This window comes from Amia ocellicauda, chromosome 11 (genome assembly GCF_036373705.1).
Source record: "Amia ocellicauda isolate fAmiCal2 chromosome 11, fAmiCal2.hap1, whole genome shotgun sequence".
Lineage (NCBI taxonomy): Eukaryota > Metazoa > Chordata > Actinopteri > Amiiformes > Amiidae > Amia > Amia ocellicauda.
The window spans coordinates 5,830,198-5,852,301 of record NC_089860.1 but is presented as its reverse complement, the minus strand read 5'-3'; the positions used below and the strand labels follow the sequence as shown (position 1 = coordinate 5,852,301).

At 36.9% G+C, this 22,104-nt stretch overlaps 1 protein-coding gene across 4 annotated transcripts in view; it reads left to right on the top strand.

The window, feature by feature from the left end:
- sgcd (sarcoglycan, delta (dystrophin-associated glycoprotein)) overlaps positions 1–21,759 on the top strand; it is a 154,085-nt gene extending 132,326 nt beyond the window's left edge. For 2 of the 4 annotated variants that reach the window (XM_066716460.1, XM_066716457.1), the window contains 2 exons: positions 11,504–11,627; positions 18,471–21,759. In XM_066716460.1, the coding sequence (XP_066572557.1) occupies positions 11,504–11,627; positions 18,471–18,647 (301 nt within the window). In that variant the 3' untranslated portion in view covers positions 18,648–21,759. The remainder of the gene's footprint in view (positions 1–11,503; positions 11,628–18,470) is intronic. The other 2 variants (XR_010820922.1, XM_066716458.1) reach the window with 2 other exon arrangements.
- The last annotated feature ends 345 nt before the right edge of the window (positions 21,760–22,104 follow it).

The window sequence follows — 22,104 nt, the reverse complement described above, 5'->3', positions numbered from 1 at the left end:
TTGTATATAATACCTTGCACTTCTACACATTGAATTTAGTTCCTTTGAATAAACTGTGCTGCCGAGATTATATCTGCTGAGCCACCTACTTTTGTATCATCTGCAAAGTTTGCTAACTATCCCAGAGTCCAGATCATTAATATAGATTAAATTAGAAAAAGCACAGGCCCTAATACTGATCCCTGTGGAACTCTACCATTACCCTATGAGCTGTCACTGTCCAACACGGTGTCCAGCAGTTGGAACTTGTTGGACATTTCTTGCTCTTGGGATGTCTCTTCTAAGGTGTGTGCTCACTCTTTTCTACATGGGAAAAGTAGTGTGAGCAGGTAATTTCTGTTTTGTATTTTTAACTTTTATTAGATGGTTGAAGTGAGGGGCTTGAGTGGAAAGAATATGTTAATACACTGTGGAAAAAATACTGTTTTAATAGGATAATTCCTATTCCAGATGTATGCTTGGAATAACAAGAAGAGATAGAGACATGAATGGATCTGAGCCACTGGGATTTTGTAAAAGTGGAAATGTTAAAATGGACTGGACAGATTAGAAGAAGAACAGATCAAAAATGGACAAAATAAGCTATTTAATTGAGTGCTGCATACATTTGCACCATTCCAAATCAAATGTTGTCTTTTGTAAAACAACACTATCCCAAGCTCCAATTGCTACTGTTTCCGTATTTATGTAACAGTAACCTCTGTTAGCTTGTTTTTCTTTAGTATTGATTATAGTATTGAGTATTGCGCTGTGTGGTAGTTCCAGAGAAGCAGCTGGTGTCCTCCTTTACCTTTAGGCAACCCTAGTGCTTGTGTTTTGCATGCAATTCATGACCAAAACTGCCTTTACCCTGCCTGCAGCATTAGAGTATATTACCATGCAACAACTGCAAATACAAACAAAAACACAGAGCTTTGTTCTGTTGAAACAGACTATTTTTACACTGTATGATACCATGCAATTGTTTTCTCTCCTTTGAACTTATGTTTTTGAGAAAGCAAGGCTGCACAAGTTAATGTCAGAACAGTGCCTTCTGTCTGTACTAAGATCGATGCATGTTTTCTTGGCACATTCTCCCTTGGATAGACACTGCTTTCACTGATCAATGCCCGGATGCTCATCAAAATCTAATTAAAGCGGATTCTTATTAACTAAAACAAACATGTGAAGTACAATGCCAATACTGGAGAGAGAGGAATTCTGGCAAGCACATTTTATATGGTGGGCAATGTAAATGGAGGCAGAAATAATGAGCAATAAATACCAAGCAGGGATTGACCACTTGTAGGACATTTGGAAACCAATCAAAAGGCACACAGATTGAAATGATGGTGAAGAATGCTAACTGAATCCTTTCACAATGCAAAGGAAAGTAGTATTAATTGAAGTGTATTGCTGAAATTACATTGTGCATAATGGCTTAGGATAAAACACCTTAAGTAATGAGCCACTTAAGTATTAAATACAGTTGCTTTTCCCTTACCCAAATAGTATTGACTAAGGCAGTTTTGTGAAACACCCTGAACCAACACTTGAGGAGATAACTAACGGCAATAAAACTTGAAGCTCTCATAATAAAATTCAATCAATGCTAGTAGTACAGTGTTATATAGGATATCACATGACACAGGGTTGGTCATGCTGTCCATCATAAGGAAAGCCAACCTCAATATAACAAATTAACTGTGGCAACATCTATTGCTGGTGGGTGTCAAGAAATATATTCTGTTACTATAGTGTGTATCTATAATTAATACAGGGTAATCATACGGTGTATGAAAATGATTTGCCCTGGGTTGGAAATACATAAATATAAGTATATAAGTATAAGTATATCTTATGCATTATGCAAGAAATGTATTTATTGTGTATTTCTGTTGGTAGAAGACACAAAAAGCAATTGTATAATTATGAATACAGTTTCCCGTGCGTGTAATTTTATAGACTTGGCAGGACTTTAAACTTGGGAGCTATAGGTCTTTAAACCACTCTGTCGTCCCGGCAATGCCATGAGACATTAATTTTTAATGAAGAAGCCTACAACTGCATCAATCTTACACCAAGCATCCAAGCAGTCAGCTTACAGTAACCCTTGCATAGGAAGCCAGGTATCGACTGCAGGACTCATTATAGTTGACATGCACCAAAGCTACAAATGCAAGTATGGGTTGTGGTGGAAAAAAAGACGTGCAAGTCCACAATGACATATGGTTGAATCAATTTAACCTTTCATATCATATGTGGCAAGTGAAGAAAGGCAATACAGGCTGTAATTGCCCCTGGATGAACTAAAATAGTAAAATAAGTCAACCTCAGAAGTGACATTACTTATCTTGAGTAATAGAGTAATTCAAACATCATGCAAGGTTTGTCACAAAGTTCCATACTGACATGGCACTTTTCCATAAACACACATTTTCTCTGCTCTGTGTTTTCTATACAAAATAATAATAATAATAATAATAATAATAATAATAATAATAATAATAATAATAATAATAATAATAATAATAATAACAAATACTATTTCTAATTAAGCTGCTAAATTGTCCAATGATTTGTAAACAACAATAAAGGCAATCAAGTGTAACAAAACCATCTTTTTATTTTTTTCTTGCAAGGACAGAGGCCAGGCTCCACAAGAACTGCTTCCCAATTTGACCCAGTAGCTATACAAGTAATTTGTGCAATTCTGAAGACTTTTAGAGGAAGGCAGTAACAGCACAAAGATTATTAAAGATATAAGGACAAGTATAAAGTGAATGCAACAGGCTTTGTGTTTGATACCCTTCTTATGTCCCAGCTAGTTTAAAATTGCGAAAATATTTAAAATTACACAATGTGCTGCACACAGCCAACCAGATAATCACATTGCCTTTGCAAGCAGCTGGAGAGATTGCTACTGCTGATCAAGGAACACTATGTAATGAAAATAGCCTTTCTTCCTCTGACCCACAGTTATCACCCAGTGGTTAACAATTGTGACATATTACATAATGTCCCACATTAATGCTGTGTATCGCACACTGCTTTTGTTATTATTTTTTCCTAATGTGCGCCTCAGCTACCTTTGTGTTGGAATGCAGAATCCGGCTGAGAACATTAAATGAATGTCATTGCTATTATGGGAATGGAAAATAGCCCCCAACGGTATTGCAATTGGGTCATAGCTCCTGTTCAGCCTGAAAATGGCTTAAGACTGTCAAGCTCATTCCCATCCTGTATTGTAGTTATAGCTCTAATTTAGAGAACACATGCGAAACAAAACAGCGTCATTCTCACCCGCGGGATTGTTCTCTTAAATTCACACAGCTTCTCTCCCAAAATATCAACACCGAGAGCAATTAAGAAAAGGAGATGCGTCGCTTTTTATGAAGCCTTTTTTTGAAACCGCACACTTTTTGTTTGTATGGATTGCTGTTAAAGACAAAATGAAACCATTCAAATATATTGTTTCTTTAGTATTGTTTTTTTTTCCTCCCTCTCCCAGATACATATTATATATGCATTTAATTAAGAAAGAAAGAAAGTTTTAGACCGCTTTGGGAGATTACCCAAAGGGAAATTGAGTTACAAATTGTTTTCTTTTATTATTTGAGTGCTTAGCTTAACTCAAGGCAATGAGTGTGTTTTGAAAAACAGCACAACTTTTAACTCAGAGAAAAACAGCAGTATGATATGAGGAGCAAGATTATGCATAATCTGGTTAGAAAAGTGTAGTGTCATGTGGGGGTCACATACTTCATACTAAAATCAATTAACAGGTATACAAATGTAAAGGTACACTACACAATACATAAACCTAGAAACATAACATAATAGTATTTCCTTAACTTATAATGCAATGTTATCCCTTGCATGTATTCCATGTATGAGGAGTAATAAATAATTATAGTACAAGTCTTTCTTTTGCTAATGCTAATTTTATCTACAATTACACTATTTGTACAGTGTTCAGGAGTACATAACAAAAATCCAATCACTGACATAATTCACTATTAATGACAAAATGCACTATTAACAACCACATAAGACAATGTAGTTTTTTTTTTAAATCTGTAAATATAAAGCATGTATAAAGCATTATAAATTGACACACACATTTTCATATCTGTTATATATCAGAAACACCTTCCAGAAGGAAAATACTTCAAACGTAACAGAGGGTTCATGTTTTACAAGTTTTCATTATTGAATCCTGGCACTGCATCTGCCCTCACAATAGAAATTCAGTCATTGTGGAAGGCCTGCCTTGCTTGGGAAATAAATCAGTCATCAGTCAGATACATGCTTGGCAGAATCAGGCTTTCCAAAGATTGCATTGTATTTAAGAGGTTCTGCAAACCCTGCATTGCACTGTATTGCATCAGACAGCATACTGTGTGAAACTGTAAAGGACTTATGAAAAGCTATTAACTTGTCAAATTAGCCAGCAGTGTCTCAAAACCCATGAAAGCAAGAAAACAATTCTAGAATTGCACAATAAGGCCACACCGAGAGACGTTCGGTTCAAAATTACATACGTCCCTTATCTATGTATGAAAAGGGGATGTGAAACAATGACTATGTTTTATTTAATTTTTTCCTAGTGGAAATAGATGCAGATCATGTCTCAGTTTATCCCTTTATTCTCTGCACACCCCTGTAGAGATCAATTTGATTCCGAAAGTGACAGATTAGTCTGCTATGTGTCATTTGAGTATACATCCCGGTTCTGGAACAACAGTGTCTCTGCTAATCCCACTCTGACCTCAGATTGCTCTGTTTTTTCTTTTTTTGTGGCTAAGAAATAAAAAAATTCTGTGGCCAATCTTTGTTGAATGTGCTTTCCTGCTGCTGTAGGCATTGCTATAGTTATTACTTCCCAATCTCATTGTTTTGGCATTGAGTTTGTATGTGCATTTAAGAGGCCTTTGTGCTTCAAAAAAATCAGTTTTGCAGGCAGTACTAGCTGAAGTATTAAATCTATCAGGCCTTATGATTAAAGTCGCAGATCCCGGTCCTATTGAAAGAAACACATGGGTGTTAGCAACTCCTAATTTCTAGGACTGAAAATATTTGAAATAACTCTCACACTACTGTCAATACATTGTCTTTTTAATAATGCTCTTAAGTAAAGAACATACATTTATTTTCCTGCAACACAACTGGAACACTACGAACACTCATTTGTTACTAAGAGGAAAAAATGTACTAGGAACTATTGATGTCCAGATATGATGTACATTTACTGCAGTTTTTGCAGTTCAGTAGTATTTTGGCTGGAGTTTCATTGCCAACACTGCTCTGAGGTGCTGGCCTTTTCAACCAACTGTCCAATGAAAAAGACTACTTTGGTGTGGTTTTGTGTGGTTTTGTGTGCTTTTGAAAATAAGGTGCTTTCTTTCCAGGCTTTTTTAAGACAAGAGCCAGATGGGGAGGTGGACTTTTTGGCTATAATCAAGAATTTGCGTTGGGGGGTGGGGGTTGTAGGTGTGGGGGCAAATGGTGGCAAAGCGTAATGAGAAATTCATGGCGGGGGTCTGGGGGGCCTCCAACATAAAATGTTCAAAATCGAAGACCTGAAATATGCGATTCATTTCGTCATTTCGATGTCGATAAACGTAGCTAAAAATCTCCATGAAATCCATTAAATCAGGCAGATTTAGACTCAAGCATATCTTTGCTTCCCAACCACATATCACTATGGGACATGTCCGGCAAAAAATCACATATCTACCGATATTATGCAGGCAAACGATGCAGTTTCGGTCGATCAAAGAGGTATGATCAAGGTACAAGTGCTAACCCTCCTGTGTTAGGAGACCTAGCAGAATAACCCTCAAGATAGACTTTAGTTTTAGGGGGGAAATACTGAACTAAAATTACAACATTAAACGCCGGATTTGAATAGAACAGAAAAAAGCGTTTCCAGCTTGTAATGTTCTGTCGCCTGCCTGCTTCTGCCACTGGACAATACGCCATTTCTGGGCAGAACACTGATATATTCTACAACTGAAATCATCAAATATCTTTAAAATAGGACATTAACACTAGCACCACCATAGACGCTTTTGAACGGCTTTTGCAATTCAAATGTAAATATCTCTGCGCATGATCAGTTCTTGTGTTAGAACATATTTGAAATAATGATGTAAACTCGTCAAAAGTAATATGTTATTAATACCTTTTTCAGCAGCGGGACCCGCAGTTTATGCAGTAGGCTAGATATATAATATAATAATAGCCGGCAATCTGTGCTTTGCAATGCGACTGGACAGGCTGGGTGGTGTTAGCGTTTGGTCTACAATTCAGTATCTATTCAAGACTGAGAAGATACCCTTTACCCTTCTTACTGGTCCCACTGGCACGCAGAATAAAGGTTGCTAAATGCAATATACAGACCAATGTCTGTGAAAAGGCAGTCTGTGGAAACGCACTGTGCTGAAATACGCATTTTCTGCATTGATATGCAGCCATACAGACGGAGCTATATTTGAAAGCGCTTTCACGGTGTATAAGATATATTACTTGTATGCTATTTTTATAACTGGTTATTATAATTGTATGTTTGCTAAGATATGTGCATTTCAATATCTACACCAGTTTTCACAGTTAATTGTGTAAACTTTATTTTATATTTTCTTTCATGTTTATGCGCTCGTTTTGAAAAAAATAAAATAATTTGCAATGTAAATGTTGTTCGTGACGTTCAGAAGTAAAAATATTAACTGTTTGTTAATCGTTTTTGTAACAAATCTGTTTTACGGGTGAGGTGGTATGTAGTCCGAAATCTCAGCTGTTCTAGTGATAATATAGTAAAATCTCACTGATTTAATGTCTCTCATGCACCATTCAGTACAAAAGTAAAAAAAAAAAAAAAGGAAATTAAGTTCTTAAGCTTTAGTTATGAATCAAATGCAAACGAGAATCAAACAATGTAACAAATCAAAACTAAATGTGTTTATCTGGGAACATCTGTTCTAGTATATTATACATATTATTGTATAATTTCTTTGGAGACCACTGCTTGAAGTGAAAGTAATGACGGTATTAATACAGCGCCCCCTGCGCTTTGTTGCTGAAACGTGCATTTGACTGAGTGAACACTAGTATACTTTGTGGTCTTGAGGATTCAGGAGTGAATGATGACACATTCCCTTTCCATAGAGGCCAGTGCCATCCTCAGAACTGGGGGAGTCAAACGGGCATTCTGCTGAGAGTTGACGAGTGTAGGGAAAAAAATGAAAACGAAAATATATATATATTGCCCACATAGCAATTCAAGCACTGACAAAAATCCGTATTTCCGTCCATGATTTGACATGCATGCAAACAACCTTGAACATAGAAGTTAAAGGGATGTGGTGTGACACCAAGCACAAAAGGGAGCACACCCAAACACTGCACTATATGTTACCTTGTTTATCATTTGGAGACTTACAAGTACTTTCATGTTTCTGTCTTGAGCTGAGAGAAAGGTAGACAATACATACAGCTCTGGAAAAACTTAACATTGATTTCTGAACTTGGAGTGGTCTCTTAATTTTTCCCAGAGCTGTATATATTGTCATTTAATATATGGAACATATGGAAGGGATTTCTAATTCTGGGACAAACACTGCTGTTTTTCAGGTCAAATCCTCACTGGGCCACATTTAGTATGCTGATGGCTCTGACTGCTCATTGATGTTTAATTTGTCTTGCTAAGGAGTATATTCATTAAGTTTGGCAGTATGCCTCTCTGGTTTTCTTTCACCTTCAAGAATGGTAATCTTATGTCCTCTAGATCCACACTCCCCACCTCCTTTCCATCCAATCATATCCTGAAAGCTCTAGTCTGTAGTTGTTTCAAACTGTCATTCCTAATTTGTACATGTCGGAAATGCGCATTTGTAAAGTGCTTTTCATCATCATTTGATAACAAATGCCCAGCATTGACAGCAGTTGTCTTTGGCCAGTCCAAAATTGTACCCTGTGAGTTAGACTCTCTTTTCACATACTTATTTGGTGATTTGTTTTTATTTCTGGAATTAAAAAGTTCCTTCTTATTTGGAAAACATTTTCGGACATAGTGGATATTATTTAGGACTGCCCTGGCCATGCTCTGATTATGAAAAAAAAAAATCAATATTTTGAATTACACAGCGAGACAGGAAACTTCTTTGTAATTTAACTGTTATAAATTAAATCAATGCAGAGGAATTGTATGCACAATTCATTGCTTTATCCTAGTCTAATAACATATAAACTCCCCATCAATCCTAATCTGGGAGGATACAACCACATTGATCCAAAAAGCCTTAAAGAAGTTGGGCCATTGCTCTGTAATGTAGGGACACTGTGTTTGAGTTAAAATTGTATCTAGAACTCGAGAACCAATTTAACATTGTGTTGCAATCAATGACAAACACATCATATTTTAGTAAATACAAACGGTAAATATAGTTTATCTTTCAAGTCCAAAATAGCTCCCAAAGGGACTATGGGACATTGCGACATGCAGTGGGAATTGCTGAAAGCTCTACGATAGTCGTTCACATGACCCCCCCTTGCCCCAGCTCATTTAAACAGCACACAGACTACACTTTTTTGTTATTAACCAGCAGAAAAGAAAGAGGTATGTGAGTACTGCTTTGCCTTAGCATTGCTTTTCATTGCTTTGAAAACTAATTTGCTATTCACTGGCCACTCTGTTTAAGATGGGAAAGTTGGCAAAATGTTTTGGTTGCTTATAGCGTTTCATGTTTTCTTAGTATTATATAATTGCTATGGCCTGGGTCTGTTTCTGTAGCTTTTCTTATTTTAGTTTCCATTACCATCTATTGGTTTAACATACAGTAATTTAATCTTTCTGGAAATAATTATTATTCATTGTTGTGTGCCATTTAATACCCCTTTATTCCAGGGCCTTTCCTTCCAAAGCAACAAGAGGGTTGAGACGCTGCTGGTCTTCCAGCAAGCCACGCTTTACTGCGCTTTTTAATTTCTTCCTTTGTGTAATTTCTCCCTCTATCAATGCCGATCCGATAACCAACTGATGTATCGGTGCACCGCTAATTATTGTTATTATTATGATTATAATTTATTGCTCATACACTACAAAATGTGATCACACCAATATGTTGCAATCAGGTGTGGCCTTCCACTGCTGTGAAGCATGCCAAAGCAAGCCACGTCCAGCAGACTCTCAAGCCTTCTGCGTTGCCTGCCTGTGCATGGACCACACCAGGCAGGCTTTGACTGGCAATGTTCAGATACTAACTCTGATCTCTTCATAGATCTCACCACAGAGCTTGACAATTATTGAAATAAAATTAATTGCTGGTTGACTTGGGCAGATTATAAGATCACTGTGTGTATGTATGTATGTATGCATGACATATAGTATGTATGTCATCAATACAGAAAACAGGAGACATTTCACACAGAGAGTTGATAGAATCTGGAACAAACTCTCCAGCGATGTGGTTTGGGAACATTAAAAAATAGACTGGATGTGATCCTTGGATCACTTAGTTATTAATGGACACCAAACCAGCACGATGGTTCAAATGGCCTCCTCTTGTTTGTAAACTTTCTTATGTTCTTATGTATGTGAAACATACATTTTGGATTTTCTTTGAAGCCAAGTTTTCATGTTTTAAATTGAGAACCTCCGTAAACCATGCTCCTGACCACCGTTTTAATTAGCTCCATTATGCATCTGTCATATCAAAACCTTAATTCATTTAACTAACCTAGCTTTCAAATTCCTCCCACTGACTTCTTATTGTAAGTTCAGTACTGGCCAGCACCCATACACTGGCATTAAACTCTGCATGCTGCCTGATTTTTCATTCACTTAGCATGGTTTGAGTTAATTGACCCTACTGTACAAAAAGTCCTGGATTCCTGCAGTTCTCAATGGCAGAGCACTTATGGCTTGACTTAGATTTTTTGTGCAGTTGTTGCTTTGTGATAGTGTTTCAAATATCGTCAATATTATCAATAATCCTGTGTGGCTTTAATGGTACAACCACAGAGCATAATTTGGACTCTATAGTTCAGACATAGCAGGTTCATAGCAATAGCTGATCATGACTGGGACTCCCCACAGGCAAACTGTCTCAGACCTTTCAGGTATGGAAGGCCCAAAGCTTACGAGAACAACAACAACTCTTGTGATTTACCAGGTCTCTCTGAGCCTGCAGTGTTATCCTCTCTACAATTCTATGGCTCTGCTGTCTGTGCCGTGGACTTGCAGTGTGAAAAGTCGTGGATGGATTGATGGGAGCAAGTTTGATAGGATTTGTATATCTGTTTACATCTCTCCTATTTCATTATAAGTGTTGCAGCAGCGAGTCGCGTGGATAAACCATGATCGATTCCAAATCGTGGGGTTATAAAAAAATGAAAGGTCACCACATCATTCAGAGTGCAAATGAGCTCTTTCGCAAACTGCTTTTCCCAAACATTTACAGCATTATTTTCTTCTTGTGTAAAATCTTGTTCCAGGTCAATCCACTGACCTGCATTTTTCATTTTTTCATGGTTTTGTGCTGATGGCCTGCTTGGTGCAGCAGTGGAGTTATAAGACAATCAATGCATGGATTTATAGATTCTCAACCATGCCTTGTAAAAACAGCACATTCATATACTTCCTAATGGGTGAAAAGTCCTGTCCATCTTATGGTAGCTTAGAAACATGAAAGTAGGTAACAACTTTCATGCACCTGCATATATTCAGAGATGGTAGCGAGGAAAGACTAGCAGGTGAATAATGGATTTGCTTTTTGATCCAAACTTACTATTATGTGAATATAACAGTTTCCAGCTGCTAAATGTCATGGCATAGATCAATACTTTTGTTCCTAGTCAATCTGTGCTCACTCACTTGACAAAAGCCACCAGATGATAGATCTATAGATATGCTTGCATTAATATCAAGCTTTGGTCCAGATCTGTGTCCCTTTTTGCACTAGTTTTTCTTTAAAGAAAACAGATGATTACTTTGTTTTCAATGAACTACCTCTGAATTGTTTTGCAGTGATAGTGTATAACCATACACTATGATTGTTAGACAAGGAGCTCAAGAGATTAAAAATATAAATTATGTGTATGAATATTTAAATGAATGTGCAACAGTGAGTTATACAATGATTTTTCCATTATCCCATGGGAAAAGAAATGGGTTCTGAGTGTTTTGAAATATAGTGCAATATTAAAAAAGGCCAGAAATATATTTGAAAAGCTAATGAAATACAGTTCAGAACTATAAGACATGATATTTTAATATCCAATTAATCAGGCACTTATTGACATTTATTTAATGTTCATGAAATTGAAATGAAAATGAGTTGAAATGTATTTAATAATTTTCAGAATTCATTTCAGTTGGTTTGTTTTTCTAAAACATTGTAAAATATGTCTCTGTATTACAGAATCATAGGGAGTTGTAAACTGCATTTTGTCTTCTCAGATTAAAACTTTCTATTTTAAAAAGTAATGCAATAATTATGTATTTATTTATTTTGTATTTTAGGCTGGAGTCACCCACTCGGTCTTTATTTATGGAAGCCCCAAAAGGTGTCCACATTTTAGCTGAAGCGGGGAATATTCAGGCCACATGCAGAAGTGAGATGCGACTGGAGTCAAAGGATGGAGAGGTAAAATGCCCAAAATAATAATAATAAACATATCTGTGTGTCTGAATGTTTGTTTGGAGGGGAAATACATTTGAAAAATCCTAAAACACAACTTGCTTTGTATCCCTTATGTCAGAAACTATAATTGTAGAATCATTTTGTATTGTTTACTTTTAATCAAATTGCAGAAACAGGACTTTGCAGGACTTGCCTGTAACATTTATTGTGTTGTTTATGTACTGGTATTCCCTTGGGTGTGTGTGTGTGTGTGTGTGTATACATATATATACAGGTGTGAAAAAATGCTGTAAAGAAAGAATGCTTTAAAAAATAGACATGATAATAGATTATATTCATCAATTAACAAAATGCAAAGTGAGTGAACAGAAGACAAATCTAAATCAAATACGTACACTTGCACAAAGTCAGTGATTTTGTAGGCATATAGTCAGGTGTATGATTAAACAATTATACCAAACAGGTGCTAATGATCATCAATTCAATATGTAGGTTGAAACACAATTATTAACTGAAACAGAAACAACTGTGTAGGAGGAATAAACCTGGGTGAGGAACAGCCAAACTCAGCTAACAAGGTGAGGTAGCTGAAGACAGTTTACTGCCAAAAGTCATACACCATGGCAAGACTGAGCATAGCAACAAGACACAAGGTAGTTATACTGCATCAGCAAGGTCTCTCCCAGGCAGACATTTCAAGGCACATGGGGGTTTCCAGATGTGCTGTCCAAGCTCTTTTGAAGAAGCACAAAGAAACAGGCAACGTTGAGGACCGTAGATGCAGTGGTTGGCCAAAGAAACTTACTGCAGCAGATGAAAGATGCATCATGCTTACTTCCCTTCGCAATCGGAAGATGTCCAGCAGTGCCATTGGCTCAGAATTGGCAGAAAACAGTGGGACCCTGGTAAACCGATCTACTGTCCAGAGAAGTCTGGAAGACTTGCGGCCAAAAAGTCATACCTCTGATGTGGCAACAAGGCCAAGCAACTCAACTATGCACAAAAACACAGGAACTGGGGTGCAGAAAAATGGCAGCAGGTGCTCTGGACTGATAAGTCAAAATTTGAAATATTTGGCTGTAGCAGAAGGCAGTTTGTTCGCCGAAGGAAAATTTATTTATTTATTTATGGCCCCAAATTTATTCTGCAGCATGACAACGACCCAAAACATACAGCGAAAGTCATTAAGAACTATCTTCAGCGAAAAGAAGAACAAGGAGTCCTGAAAGTGATGGTATGGCCCCCACAGAGCCCTGATCTCAACATCATCGAGTCTGTCTGGGATTACATGAAGAGAGAGAAGCAACCGAGGCTGCCTAAATATACAGAAGAATGGTGGTTAGTTCTCCAAGATGTTTGGGCCAACCTACCTGCCGAGTTCCTTCAAAAACTGTGCAAGTGTACATAGAAGAATTGATGCTGTTTTGAATGCAAAGGGTGGTCACACCAAATATTGATTTGATGTAGATATTTCTTCTGTTCACTCACTTTGCATTTTATCACTTTTATCAATTTAGTGGTTTGGAAAAACAGTATCAAATTACCTTGTGTATATAGACACAACACACACCACAACATTCTAAATTCCATATCCAACTTCTATTGTAGTAATACAAGCTGTAGAGGGGACTATGTGACAATTCAAGTCAATTTTAATTTATAGAGCACATTTAAAAACAACAAAAGTTGAGCCAAAGTGCTTTACAGATCAAACAAACAAAATAACAGAGTAATATGAAAACAAATTAATAAAAAAAACAGTATATATACCCAATAGATTTGGTTTTAATTAAAAATATGATTTAATTATTGTATATATATATATGTTTGCAGTTACAGGGACAGATAGTCATTATGTGATTTAAACCAAGGATGTATACTACTTCTGATCACAAGCAGGCATGTACAGTGGCTCTCAAAAGTATTCACCCCCCCTTGGACTTTTACATATTTCATTGTGTTACAACACAAAATCAGAATGGATTTAAGTTTTTGCCACTGATCAACACAGCAAATGTCCATAATGTCAAAGTGTAAAATATAATCTATTCTAAATGAATTACAAATACAAAACAGAAAATACTTGAATGCATAAGTAATTACCCCGTTGCTATGACACACCTAATTGAGCTGTGGTGAAACCAATTGTCTCAAGAAGTCACATAATTAGATGAATGGAGTCTCTGTGCAATTAAGGTGTGTCACATGATTTCAGGTTAAATACACCTGTCTCTAGGAGGTCCTAGTTAGTACAATTCCTAACAAATACTACATCATGAAGACAAAGGAACATTCAATGCAAATCAGAATAAGGTTCTTCAAAAGCACCAATCAGGGGTAGGATATAAGAACTTTTCCACGGCACTGAATATACCCCGGAGTACAGTAAAGATCTTTTTTAAGAAATGGAGAGAATATGGCACAACTGTGAATCTGCCTAGATCAAACCATCCTCAAAAACTGAGTATCCGGGCGAGAAGGGCACTAGTCAGGGAGGCCACCAAGAGGCCTATAGCAACTCTAAAGAAGTTGAGCTGGGAGACACTGTGCATACTGCAACAATAGCCCGGGTGCTTCACAAAAATGGCCTTTATGGGTGAGAAAAAAACTGACATCAAATCTCGGCTAGAGTTTGCCAGAAGGCATCTGGGAGACTCTGAGACCAAGTGGAGGAAGATTCAATGGTCTGATGAAACTAAAATAGAGCTTTTTGGCCTCAATACTAAGCACTAAGCCGAACAACGCACATCATCCTGATAACAACATCCCTACCATGAAGCATGGTGGTGGCAGCATCATGCTATGGGGATGCTTCTCTGCCTCAGGGCCTGGAAACCTTGTATAGATAGGGGGCAAAATGGATGCAGCAAAGTACAGAGAAATCCTGGAAGAAAACCTGCTGAAGTCTGCAAGAGACCTGTGACTTGGGAGAAGATTCATCTTCCAGCAGGACAATGACCCCAAACATACAGCCAAGGCCACACAGGAGTGGCTTAAAAACAAAAAGGTCAATGTCCTGGAGTGGCCCAGTCAAAGCCCGGACCTCAATACAATTGAGAATATGTGGAAAGAGATGAAAATTGCTGCTTACCATCCAATTTGATGGAGCTTGAGCAATTTTGCTATGAAGAATGGGCATAAATTGCTGTGTCCAGATGTGCAAAGCTGGTAGAGACTCATGGCTGTAATTGCTGCTGAAGGTGCCTCTACCAAATAATCAGTGGGTGATTACTTATGAATTCAAGTATTTTCTGTTTTGTAATTGTAATTAATTTAGAACAATTTGCAGATTATATTTTTCACTTTGACATTATGGACATTTTCTGTGTTGATCAGTGGCAAAAACTCCTGATTAAATCCATTCTGATTCAATGTTGTAACACAATGAAATGTGGAAAAGTACAGTGTCTTGCAAATGTATTCAACCCCCTGCAGGGTTTCCACATTTTGTTGCTGTCTGAGACTGCAATCAAGAAGCTTTATATTTAGAATCGACTACTCCAAACTGATCAAGCAAAAAACATGCTGATATGATTACATTTAGTTAGATTTTAAAGGAAATGTCAAAGATTCTCAGTTGCATAAGTATTCAACCCCTTTGCTACAGCAAGCTTAAATCAGTTCAGGTGCACCTGATTTATTTAAAAGGTTACACAATTAATGTGAAGGTCTCTGTCTCTGTGTCATCAGAGTGGTTAAACTTGACTTCAAAGTGGAATCATCTGTTTTTGTACTTTTTCTCAGTTAAATATTTTATTTCAAGCTATAAAGCACATAGTGATACAACAAACCAACCATGAAGACCAAGCAATTTTCTAAACAAGTCAGTGAAAATGTGATAGAGAAGCACAGAACAGGAGAAGGTTACAAAAACATGTCTAAGTCTGTAAATATGGTGAAGACACCTATTCCCTACCTAGATCAAGCCACCCTTTCAAACTGGGCAGCCGGGCAAGCAGGACACTGGATGAGGATGTCACTGTCAAGACAACATTGATTTCTGAAAGATGTTTATGTATGCAGCAGTGGGAGTCAGTGTTCATACATCAACAATATCTCAGACCCTACACAAAGCATCCATTACTAAAAGAGAGCCATCATTTCATATGGGGTCTGTGACAGGGCATGTAAATGCTACTGCAGACATGTGGTAGAGGGTTTTGTACTCAGACAAGACAAATTCAAAGCGTAAAATCTGGTACAAGTCAAACACAGCACATTACCAAGTCAACACCATCCCAACTGTCAATCATGGTGGTGGCAGCATCATGTGGGAATGCTTCTCATCAGCACGGACTGGGAAGCTTGTCAGGATTGAGGGGAAAATGGATAGAGCAAATTACAGGCAAATCCTAGAGGAAAACCTGCTTGAGTCAACCAAGAATCAATACTGCCTCAAAAAAACACATTGCAGCATGACAATAACAAAAAGAACAAGCCCAAAGCCACACTGGAATGGTTTAAAACGAAGAAAGGGAATGTCCTTGAGAGACTCAGTCAAAGTTCAAACTTTAATCCAATATAAAATATATGGCGGAACTTGAAGATTACAGTCCATCATCAATCCCCATATACTTGTCAGAACTGGAGCAATTTTGCAAGGAAGAATGAGCACAAAGTTCAGCATCCCATTGTGTAAAAGCTGTTCGAAACCTATCCAGAATTACTTACAGCAATCAATAGCTGCCAAAGGTGCTTCCACCATGTCCTGACTTAGGGGAGTACTTATGCAATCAGTCAATTTTAATTTTAATATTTCCATTGCACGTTTTGGGTGACATTCAACCTCCTTAACATAACAGTGACATTTTGACAAAAAATAAAAAGTTAGTTTAAACAAATGGATTCCATGATTTGTAATTTGTAAGCCATAAGACCATTGAGGATGACCACTTATGTGGTGGGTAGAGCTCCTATACCATTATGCTGCATTTAAGTCCTCAGCATTGCAGAACAGGTACTTTTACTTTGGTCCAGTATTTCACCTAGTTTACAGAAATCTCCATCACAATGTATTGGAGTATAGGATCCTGCATTATCTTAAACAAATTAGACTAATGTCCCTTGTTAGTAAGCCATATGTTTTAAAGTATGCTGAATGGCAGCTTGGATTAAAGACCCTGTGCTGCACAAGAATCCTTTAGCAAGTCAGGCAATTGACACAGCTTGTCTTATAAAAATCGGCTTTCTAGAGTGGGGAGAAAAAAAAAGAACATACTGCATCCCCATCAGCTGAATTAATTTATTTATTTATCTCCAACCTGCCCTGCCCGTTCATTTGCCGGCGAGACTTTGTCACTGTAATTTAAACAACCAATTTGTCCTGCAGGTCCCGCACAGTGCTGCCCTAGCCATGTGAAACAGCTTTCTTTGCCTGATATAATATGGATTGATTTAATGTAATGATGAAAAATCACCCCAGCATCTTCTTCCAAAAATAACCCCAAGAGAGTAATCAGATTGAGTCTATACAAAGGAGCAATTACAGACTAGATCGTCTTCCTTCCTGCTACTGTGTGCATTTGATTTAACACAGGATGAATATGTTGTGAGCATTGAGTTGATTTTGTCTCACAGGTAGGGTTGCCTCCTGGAATCATAATTCCATCATTATACTCAACATTTTCTGACACTGACCCTGTTAACCATTTTGGATAACTGGGAGTCCCATGCTTAGAAGGGGACTCCACTTGATTTCGTCAGGCTTTGTTCTTTTAATGGAAGATTTAAAACATAGCATACTTTTAAATTATGATTTGATATAAAATTATTTATATATATATATATATATATATATAATCTTAAACTGGACAGATTAGGGTTATTCAAAGATCAAGGTTGGAGACCACTGTTCTAATATGTTCCTGTCCCTGATTAATAAAGTAAGGATACCAGTTTAGTTCTGGTTTAATAGTTGCTAGTTGTAGCCTACCGTGTATCTCCCATTAGTTGGGTATTGGTGACAGACGAGTGGACACATTTTGAAAGTCACCAGCCTCTGTTCCCTTCAATTAGTTGAAAGATTCATATAGTTCCCGGGCATTTCTTTTTATGGCTAACTTTGCTCAATAGCAGATGTCCAAAGAAGTCACCTGAGGCCTGCAGTTTAAAATGTTCCAGGTCATTTGATGAAAGTTTTACCCTGAGGCAACTGGTAATGACTTTTCCTATGTTTTGAAGTGTTGCTTACTTCCACTCAGATCCCACTTTTTAAGCAAGCTTTTTAAAGGGTCCCAATTGAGGCTAGCACATGTGGTTCTGACAATCATTTAAGGTGCTGTAATTGTATGCAATTAAAAACAAGGAGAGAGAGGAAAAAGTAGAACATGAATGAATCTGAGTTGGGGGGGCATCTTGGGTAATTATGTGCGGCTCTGTTAAATGAAACACTGAGCTTTAGTTTTGCAGTGTTATCTACCTCAGGATGTGTTAATAAAAAAAAATAAGGGTCTGTATTTGTGATCAGTCTAAAGAGTTAGCTCACAGTACAATTTTATTTTTATTTGTGATTCGTGACATAAACCCTTTTTTCACAACCAATGAGCAAATTGTACAAATCAGATATCCAGGTGGAATAAAAACATATATAGAAAAACACGTGTTGTGTGAGAGGAAACATATAGTATGTTTGGTTAAATAGATCTGTTGCAGGCAGAAGTATGGAGAGGTTTCCATGGTGAGTTAAACAAATCACTTGACTGTGTTATGTTTTCGCAGGCATTAGTGTAGTCAAAGCCCAACAAATTCTCTATTACACTTTTCTGTAATGTGTAGAGGTTGCATGGCGATGTACAAGTAAGTAAAGTGAAGATATGTCAACATTCATTTGCTTTTGCTTTGTTTCAGATAACACTAGACGCTAGCAAAATAAAGCTACCTAAGCTTCCCCAAGGAACATACTCTACTGCTGCTGGAACAAGGCAGAAAGTGTACGAGGTTTGTGTGTGTCCAAATGGAAGGCTGTTCTTATCTCAGGCAGGAACTGGATCTACCTGTCAGATAAGCACTAGTGTCTGCCTCTAGGCACAACAAACAAACAAACAAAAATGACAGAGGCCTTTGTGGCACCAAATAGGCTTCTTATCACAGACAGCGGAAAAAGTCACATAGGAGATGAAAAGCCAGGCCTCTGAAAGACTCTGTGTGACAGCTTTTTATCCACTGCTTTGAAGACAGTTTCAGTACAAGAATAATTAGGGTGATCACCTTTTATGTGTGGATTCCAAAAAAAAGAAAAATCGCCTCCCCGCTTCTCCCCACTCATGTGTAACAGCTCTCCTCTTCCGATGAATGCATCACCTTTCGCAGAACAAAACGTTTTTCAGTAGAACAACAAAAGCAGAGGTGGAAATGTGACCAATGTTCACAATATGGGAAAGGTCACTAATAATCTTCTGCCATTCATCCTGGCTATCTGGAAACACAAACCACAGATTCATATACCCCCTGCTTGAGCTAGCACAATGCAGGTAAGATGCACATATAAGGTGAAGGTTTCTTTTTCCGTCTTTGCTTCATTTTATTATTTTAGGATTTGGTATTTTCCAATAAATCTTTTGGGAGAAAAACAACAAAGCTGGTCATGCCATGGTTGTGTGTTTGTACCAGAAGAACCCTTTCCTGGGATAGTTTGTTGGTCTCCTGCCTGTCTAACTTTTCATCCACGGTTCACAAAATTCACCTTGGAACCATGTTTGATTGAGTCCCAAGATGCCCCCACGCAACTAAAATGGGGGAGAAATGTGTTGTCAAACATAGCAACACTCATCTGTTTTTCTGTGACCACACATAAAGGAAATATGCCTGCTTCACAATTTCAAAAGGTGTTGCAAATATCCCAAATCTTGGTTAGAGTTCCTGAAATCCTGAATGCAAAAGAAAAGGTGAAGACAATTTTGATTAAAATCAGTATTATTGCAGTGCAGATATCACACAATCAATGTTTATGGGAGCATTGTCTATTTTGCAGGGGCTTATGTGTCAGCAGATATACAATAATGGTTGGATCACAAACTGCTAGACCTATGGAAAAATCACAAGGGACTAGTGTGTTAACATAATCTATATATTTTTAAAAAGCCATTCAGATAAAGATAAAGTATTGCATAATTTTATTATAGCCATTATCCTTATTACCCACATCTGGCTCAATGACTGCCTGTTCACTAATGCGGAGGAGTGTTTCAAAGTTTTCCCCCCAAGAGCAAAATTCTCCTAATAAAAGGAAATGTTCAATGTTTTACAGAGACAAATCTACCAACCTATTACAAAGCTGTGATATAGTATGTTCCCCTTAAATATTTGGAGCATGAATAAGTTGAGCAAATTTTGCACTGAGGAAAAAAGCTTTGACCGTCACCCTAAATATCTAGAATGATCAGTTTTCTTCCTGAAACTTAAACTCTCCTTGAAATATAAGGGCTTCATCATCATCTTTTTCTTCTTCTTTGACACCCAATCTCCATATGTAAGGTGATCCGAGTGTGGCTCTATTGTGCAGAATATATACTGTTTATCTTTTTTGTGTGTGTCTTTTTCAGAATATTTATACATGCAATTTGGCTGAAAACAAAACAAAAATGGTTTTAGGTGTAATAGGAAAACATGTACCAAGAGATAATGAAATATTCTGATTTTGGTTGTTGAGTATTCATACTCCATGTACAGAGGAATTTTACTTTGATAAACTCAAGTATATTTTGATAATGCTCAAATATTGTTTCTTTCTGATAAATATATATTTGCACACAATGCAGAGGGAATCATTATAATTTATTGTTCTTTACAGGTGGTCACCCTATCCATTACTAGTACTGGGACATAAAAAATTACACCTACTCTGTTCAAAGAGGGGAATTTGCCTGTGCCTTATTTCAATGCACTTGTGGCAAGGAGAAGCACATCGCTGACTTTTTTCAAAGATTACATTTTTGTGTTTTGTTTTTCTTACATGTATATAACGGGAATGCAAAGATTTGAACCCAACCTGAACTGCAAAGAAGTTCCAGAAACAATGTTTTTTTTTTTTTTTAAAGAATAAATTATACAGGCATTTCCATAGAATTCGCAAGGAAATTGGAGACCATGACACTAAGGGCTAGACCAAGAGCCGGATTAAATCAAAACTTTGACCCATCTGCTAATAGAAAACTACAAACCTGTACATCATAGCGGTTACATTTATGATTAGAAGAAAGTGACATCTAACTAAAAATGCAGCCACAACTGAGTTCAGTTCTGTAGTTTTCTATTAGCGGGTGGGTCAAAGTTTTGATTTAATCCCAGCCCAAATCCGGACTTTGACCCACCCACGCATATCAAATTACAAAGTTGTGCCCAATCGCGTTTTGATTTGTAAATAGTGTAGTGGCTTCTGACAATAAATTAAACCATGAGAGGGTACAGATGAGTACTTTGTGATTCGTGAGTAGGTGAAAGTTAGCCCTAATTAAAGTTCACAACCCTCATTCTGAAATTAATATTTAGCTGGAAATATGAACAGAATAGTTGTCTTTTTGTATTCTTAGGTGATTCAACTGTAAATACCCACATTCACATAATTTGTATTTTTAAGTATTAACTATATATATATATATTATTATTATTTTTTTCCCTCACAAACTGTAAGGGACTTTTGTTTTCCAGTGTTATTTGGAATTGAATATAAGACATGATAATAATAAAGGACAATAGAAGTTTAAAAAACTAAGCTTGTCACTGGTTGAAATACACAGTGCTCTGTACAGTATTTGCCCATTGGAATAAATGATGTTGCTCTTGATGTGGTTGCCTAATTTATGTGCCGTAGTCATGTGTTCAAAACACAAGTACATTTGAAAGGTAATGTCTGACTTAATTTTGCAGTTCATAAATGAAAGTCTTTGCATTCCTAGTGTGAGTTTGTGTGAAATGGGTTTTATGAAAATGTTTTTCTTTTGGTTTTTTTGGCTTAAGAGCAAGAGTCACAGAAAGGAAAACTGGAGGGGCATTTATTGCTTTCCAAGATATAGATATAGACATTTTTATATGAAGTGTATAAACATTATTTTAAATACACATTGATTGTTGTGTGTTTAGTAGATTTTTTTTCAGTTTGAATTCTATTTCCTAAATTAAAATAATGGAACTAAATACATCTAATTAGCCATTGGTTATTACTGGGGATGTGTTGGGCTTTATTACTTATTTATTTACCCCTGACTGTGTCATACATGTTTTTGAGGAACGAGAAAATAAGCTGATTTAGCAGAACTTCATATGGCAAGGGCGTAATGTCTCCAAATAAATATCAAACTGTGGTTTTAGTTTTTCATTTTTTTAGTTTTTTGTTAGATGAAGACACTAAACATATTAGTTTCTGTGTGAACAAAGTTCAATAAATGTGTTTGGTACATTTAAAATGCACCAAGAATTGAACAGTAAAAGTGAAACTCAAATTGTGTAAGACCAGGAGATCTCTTTTGCAGTCATCTCAAAATGG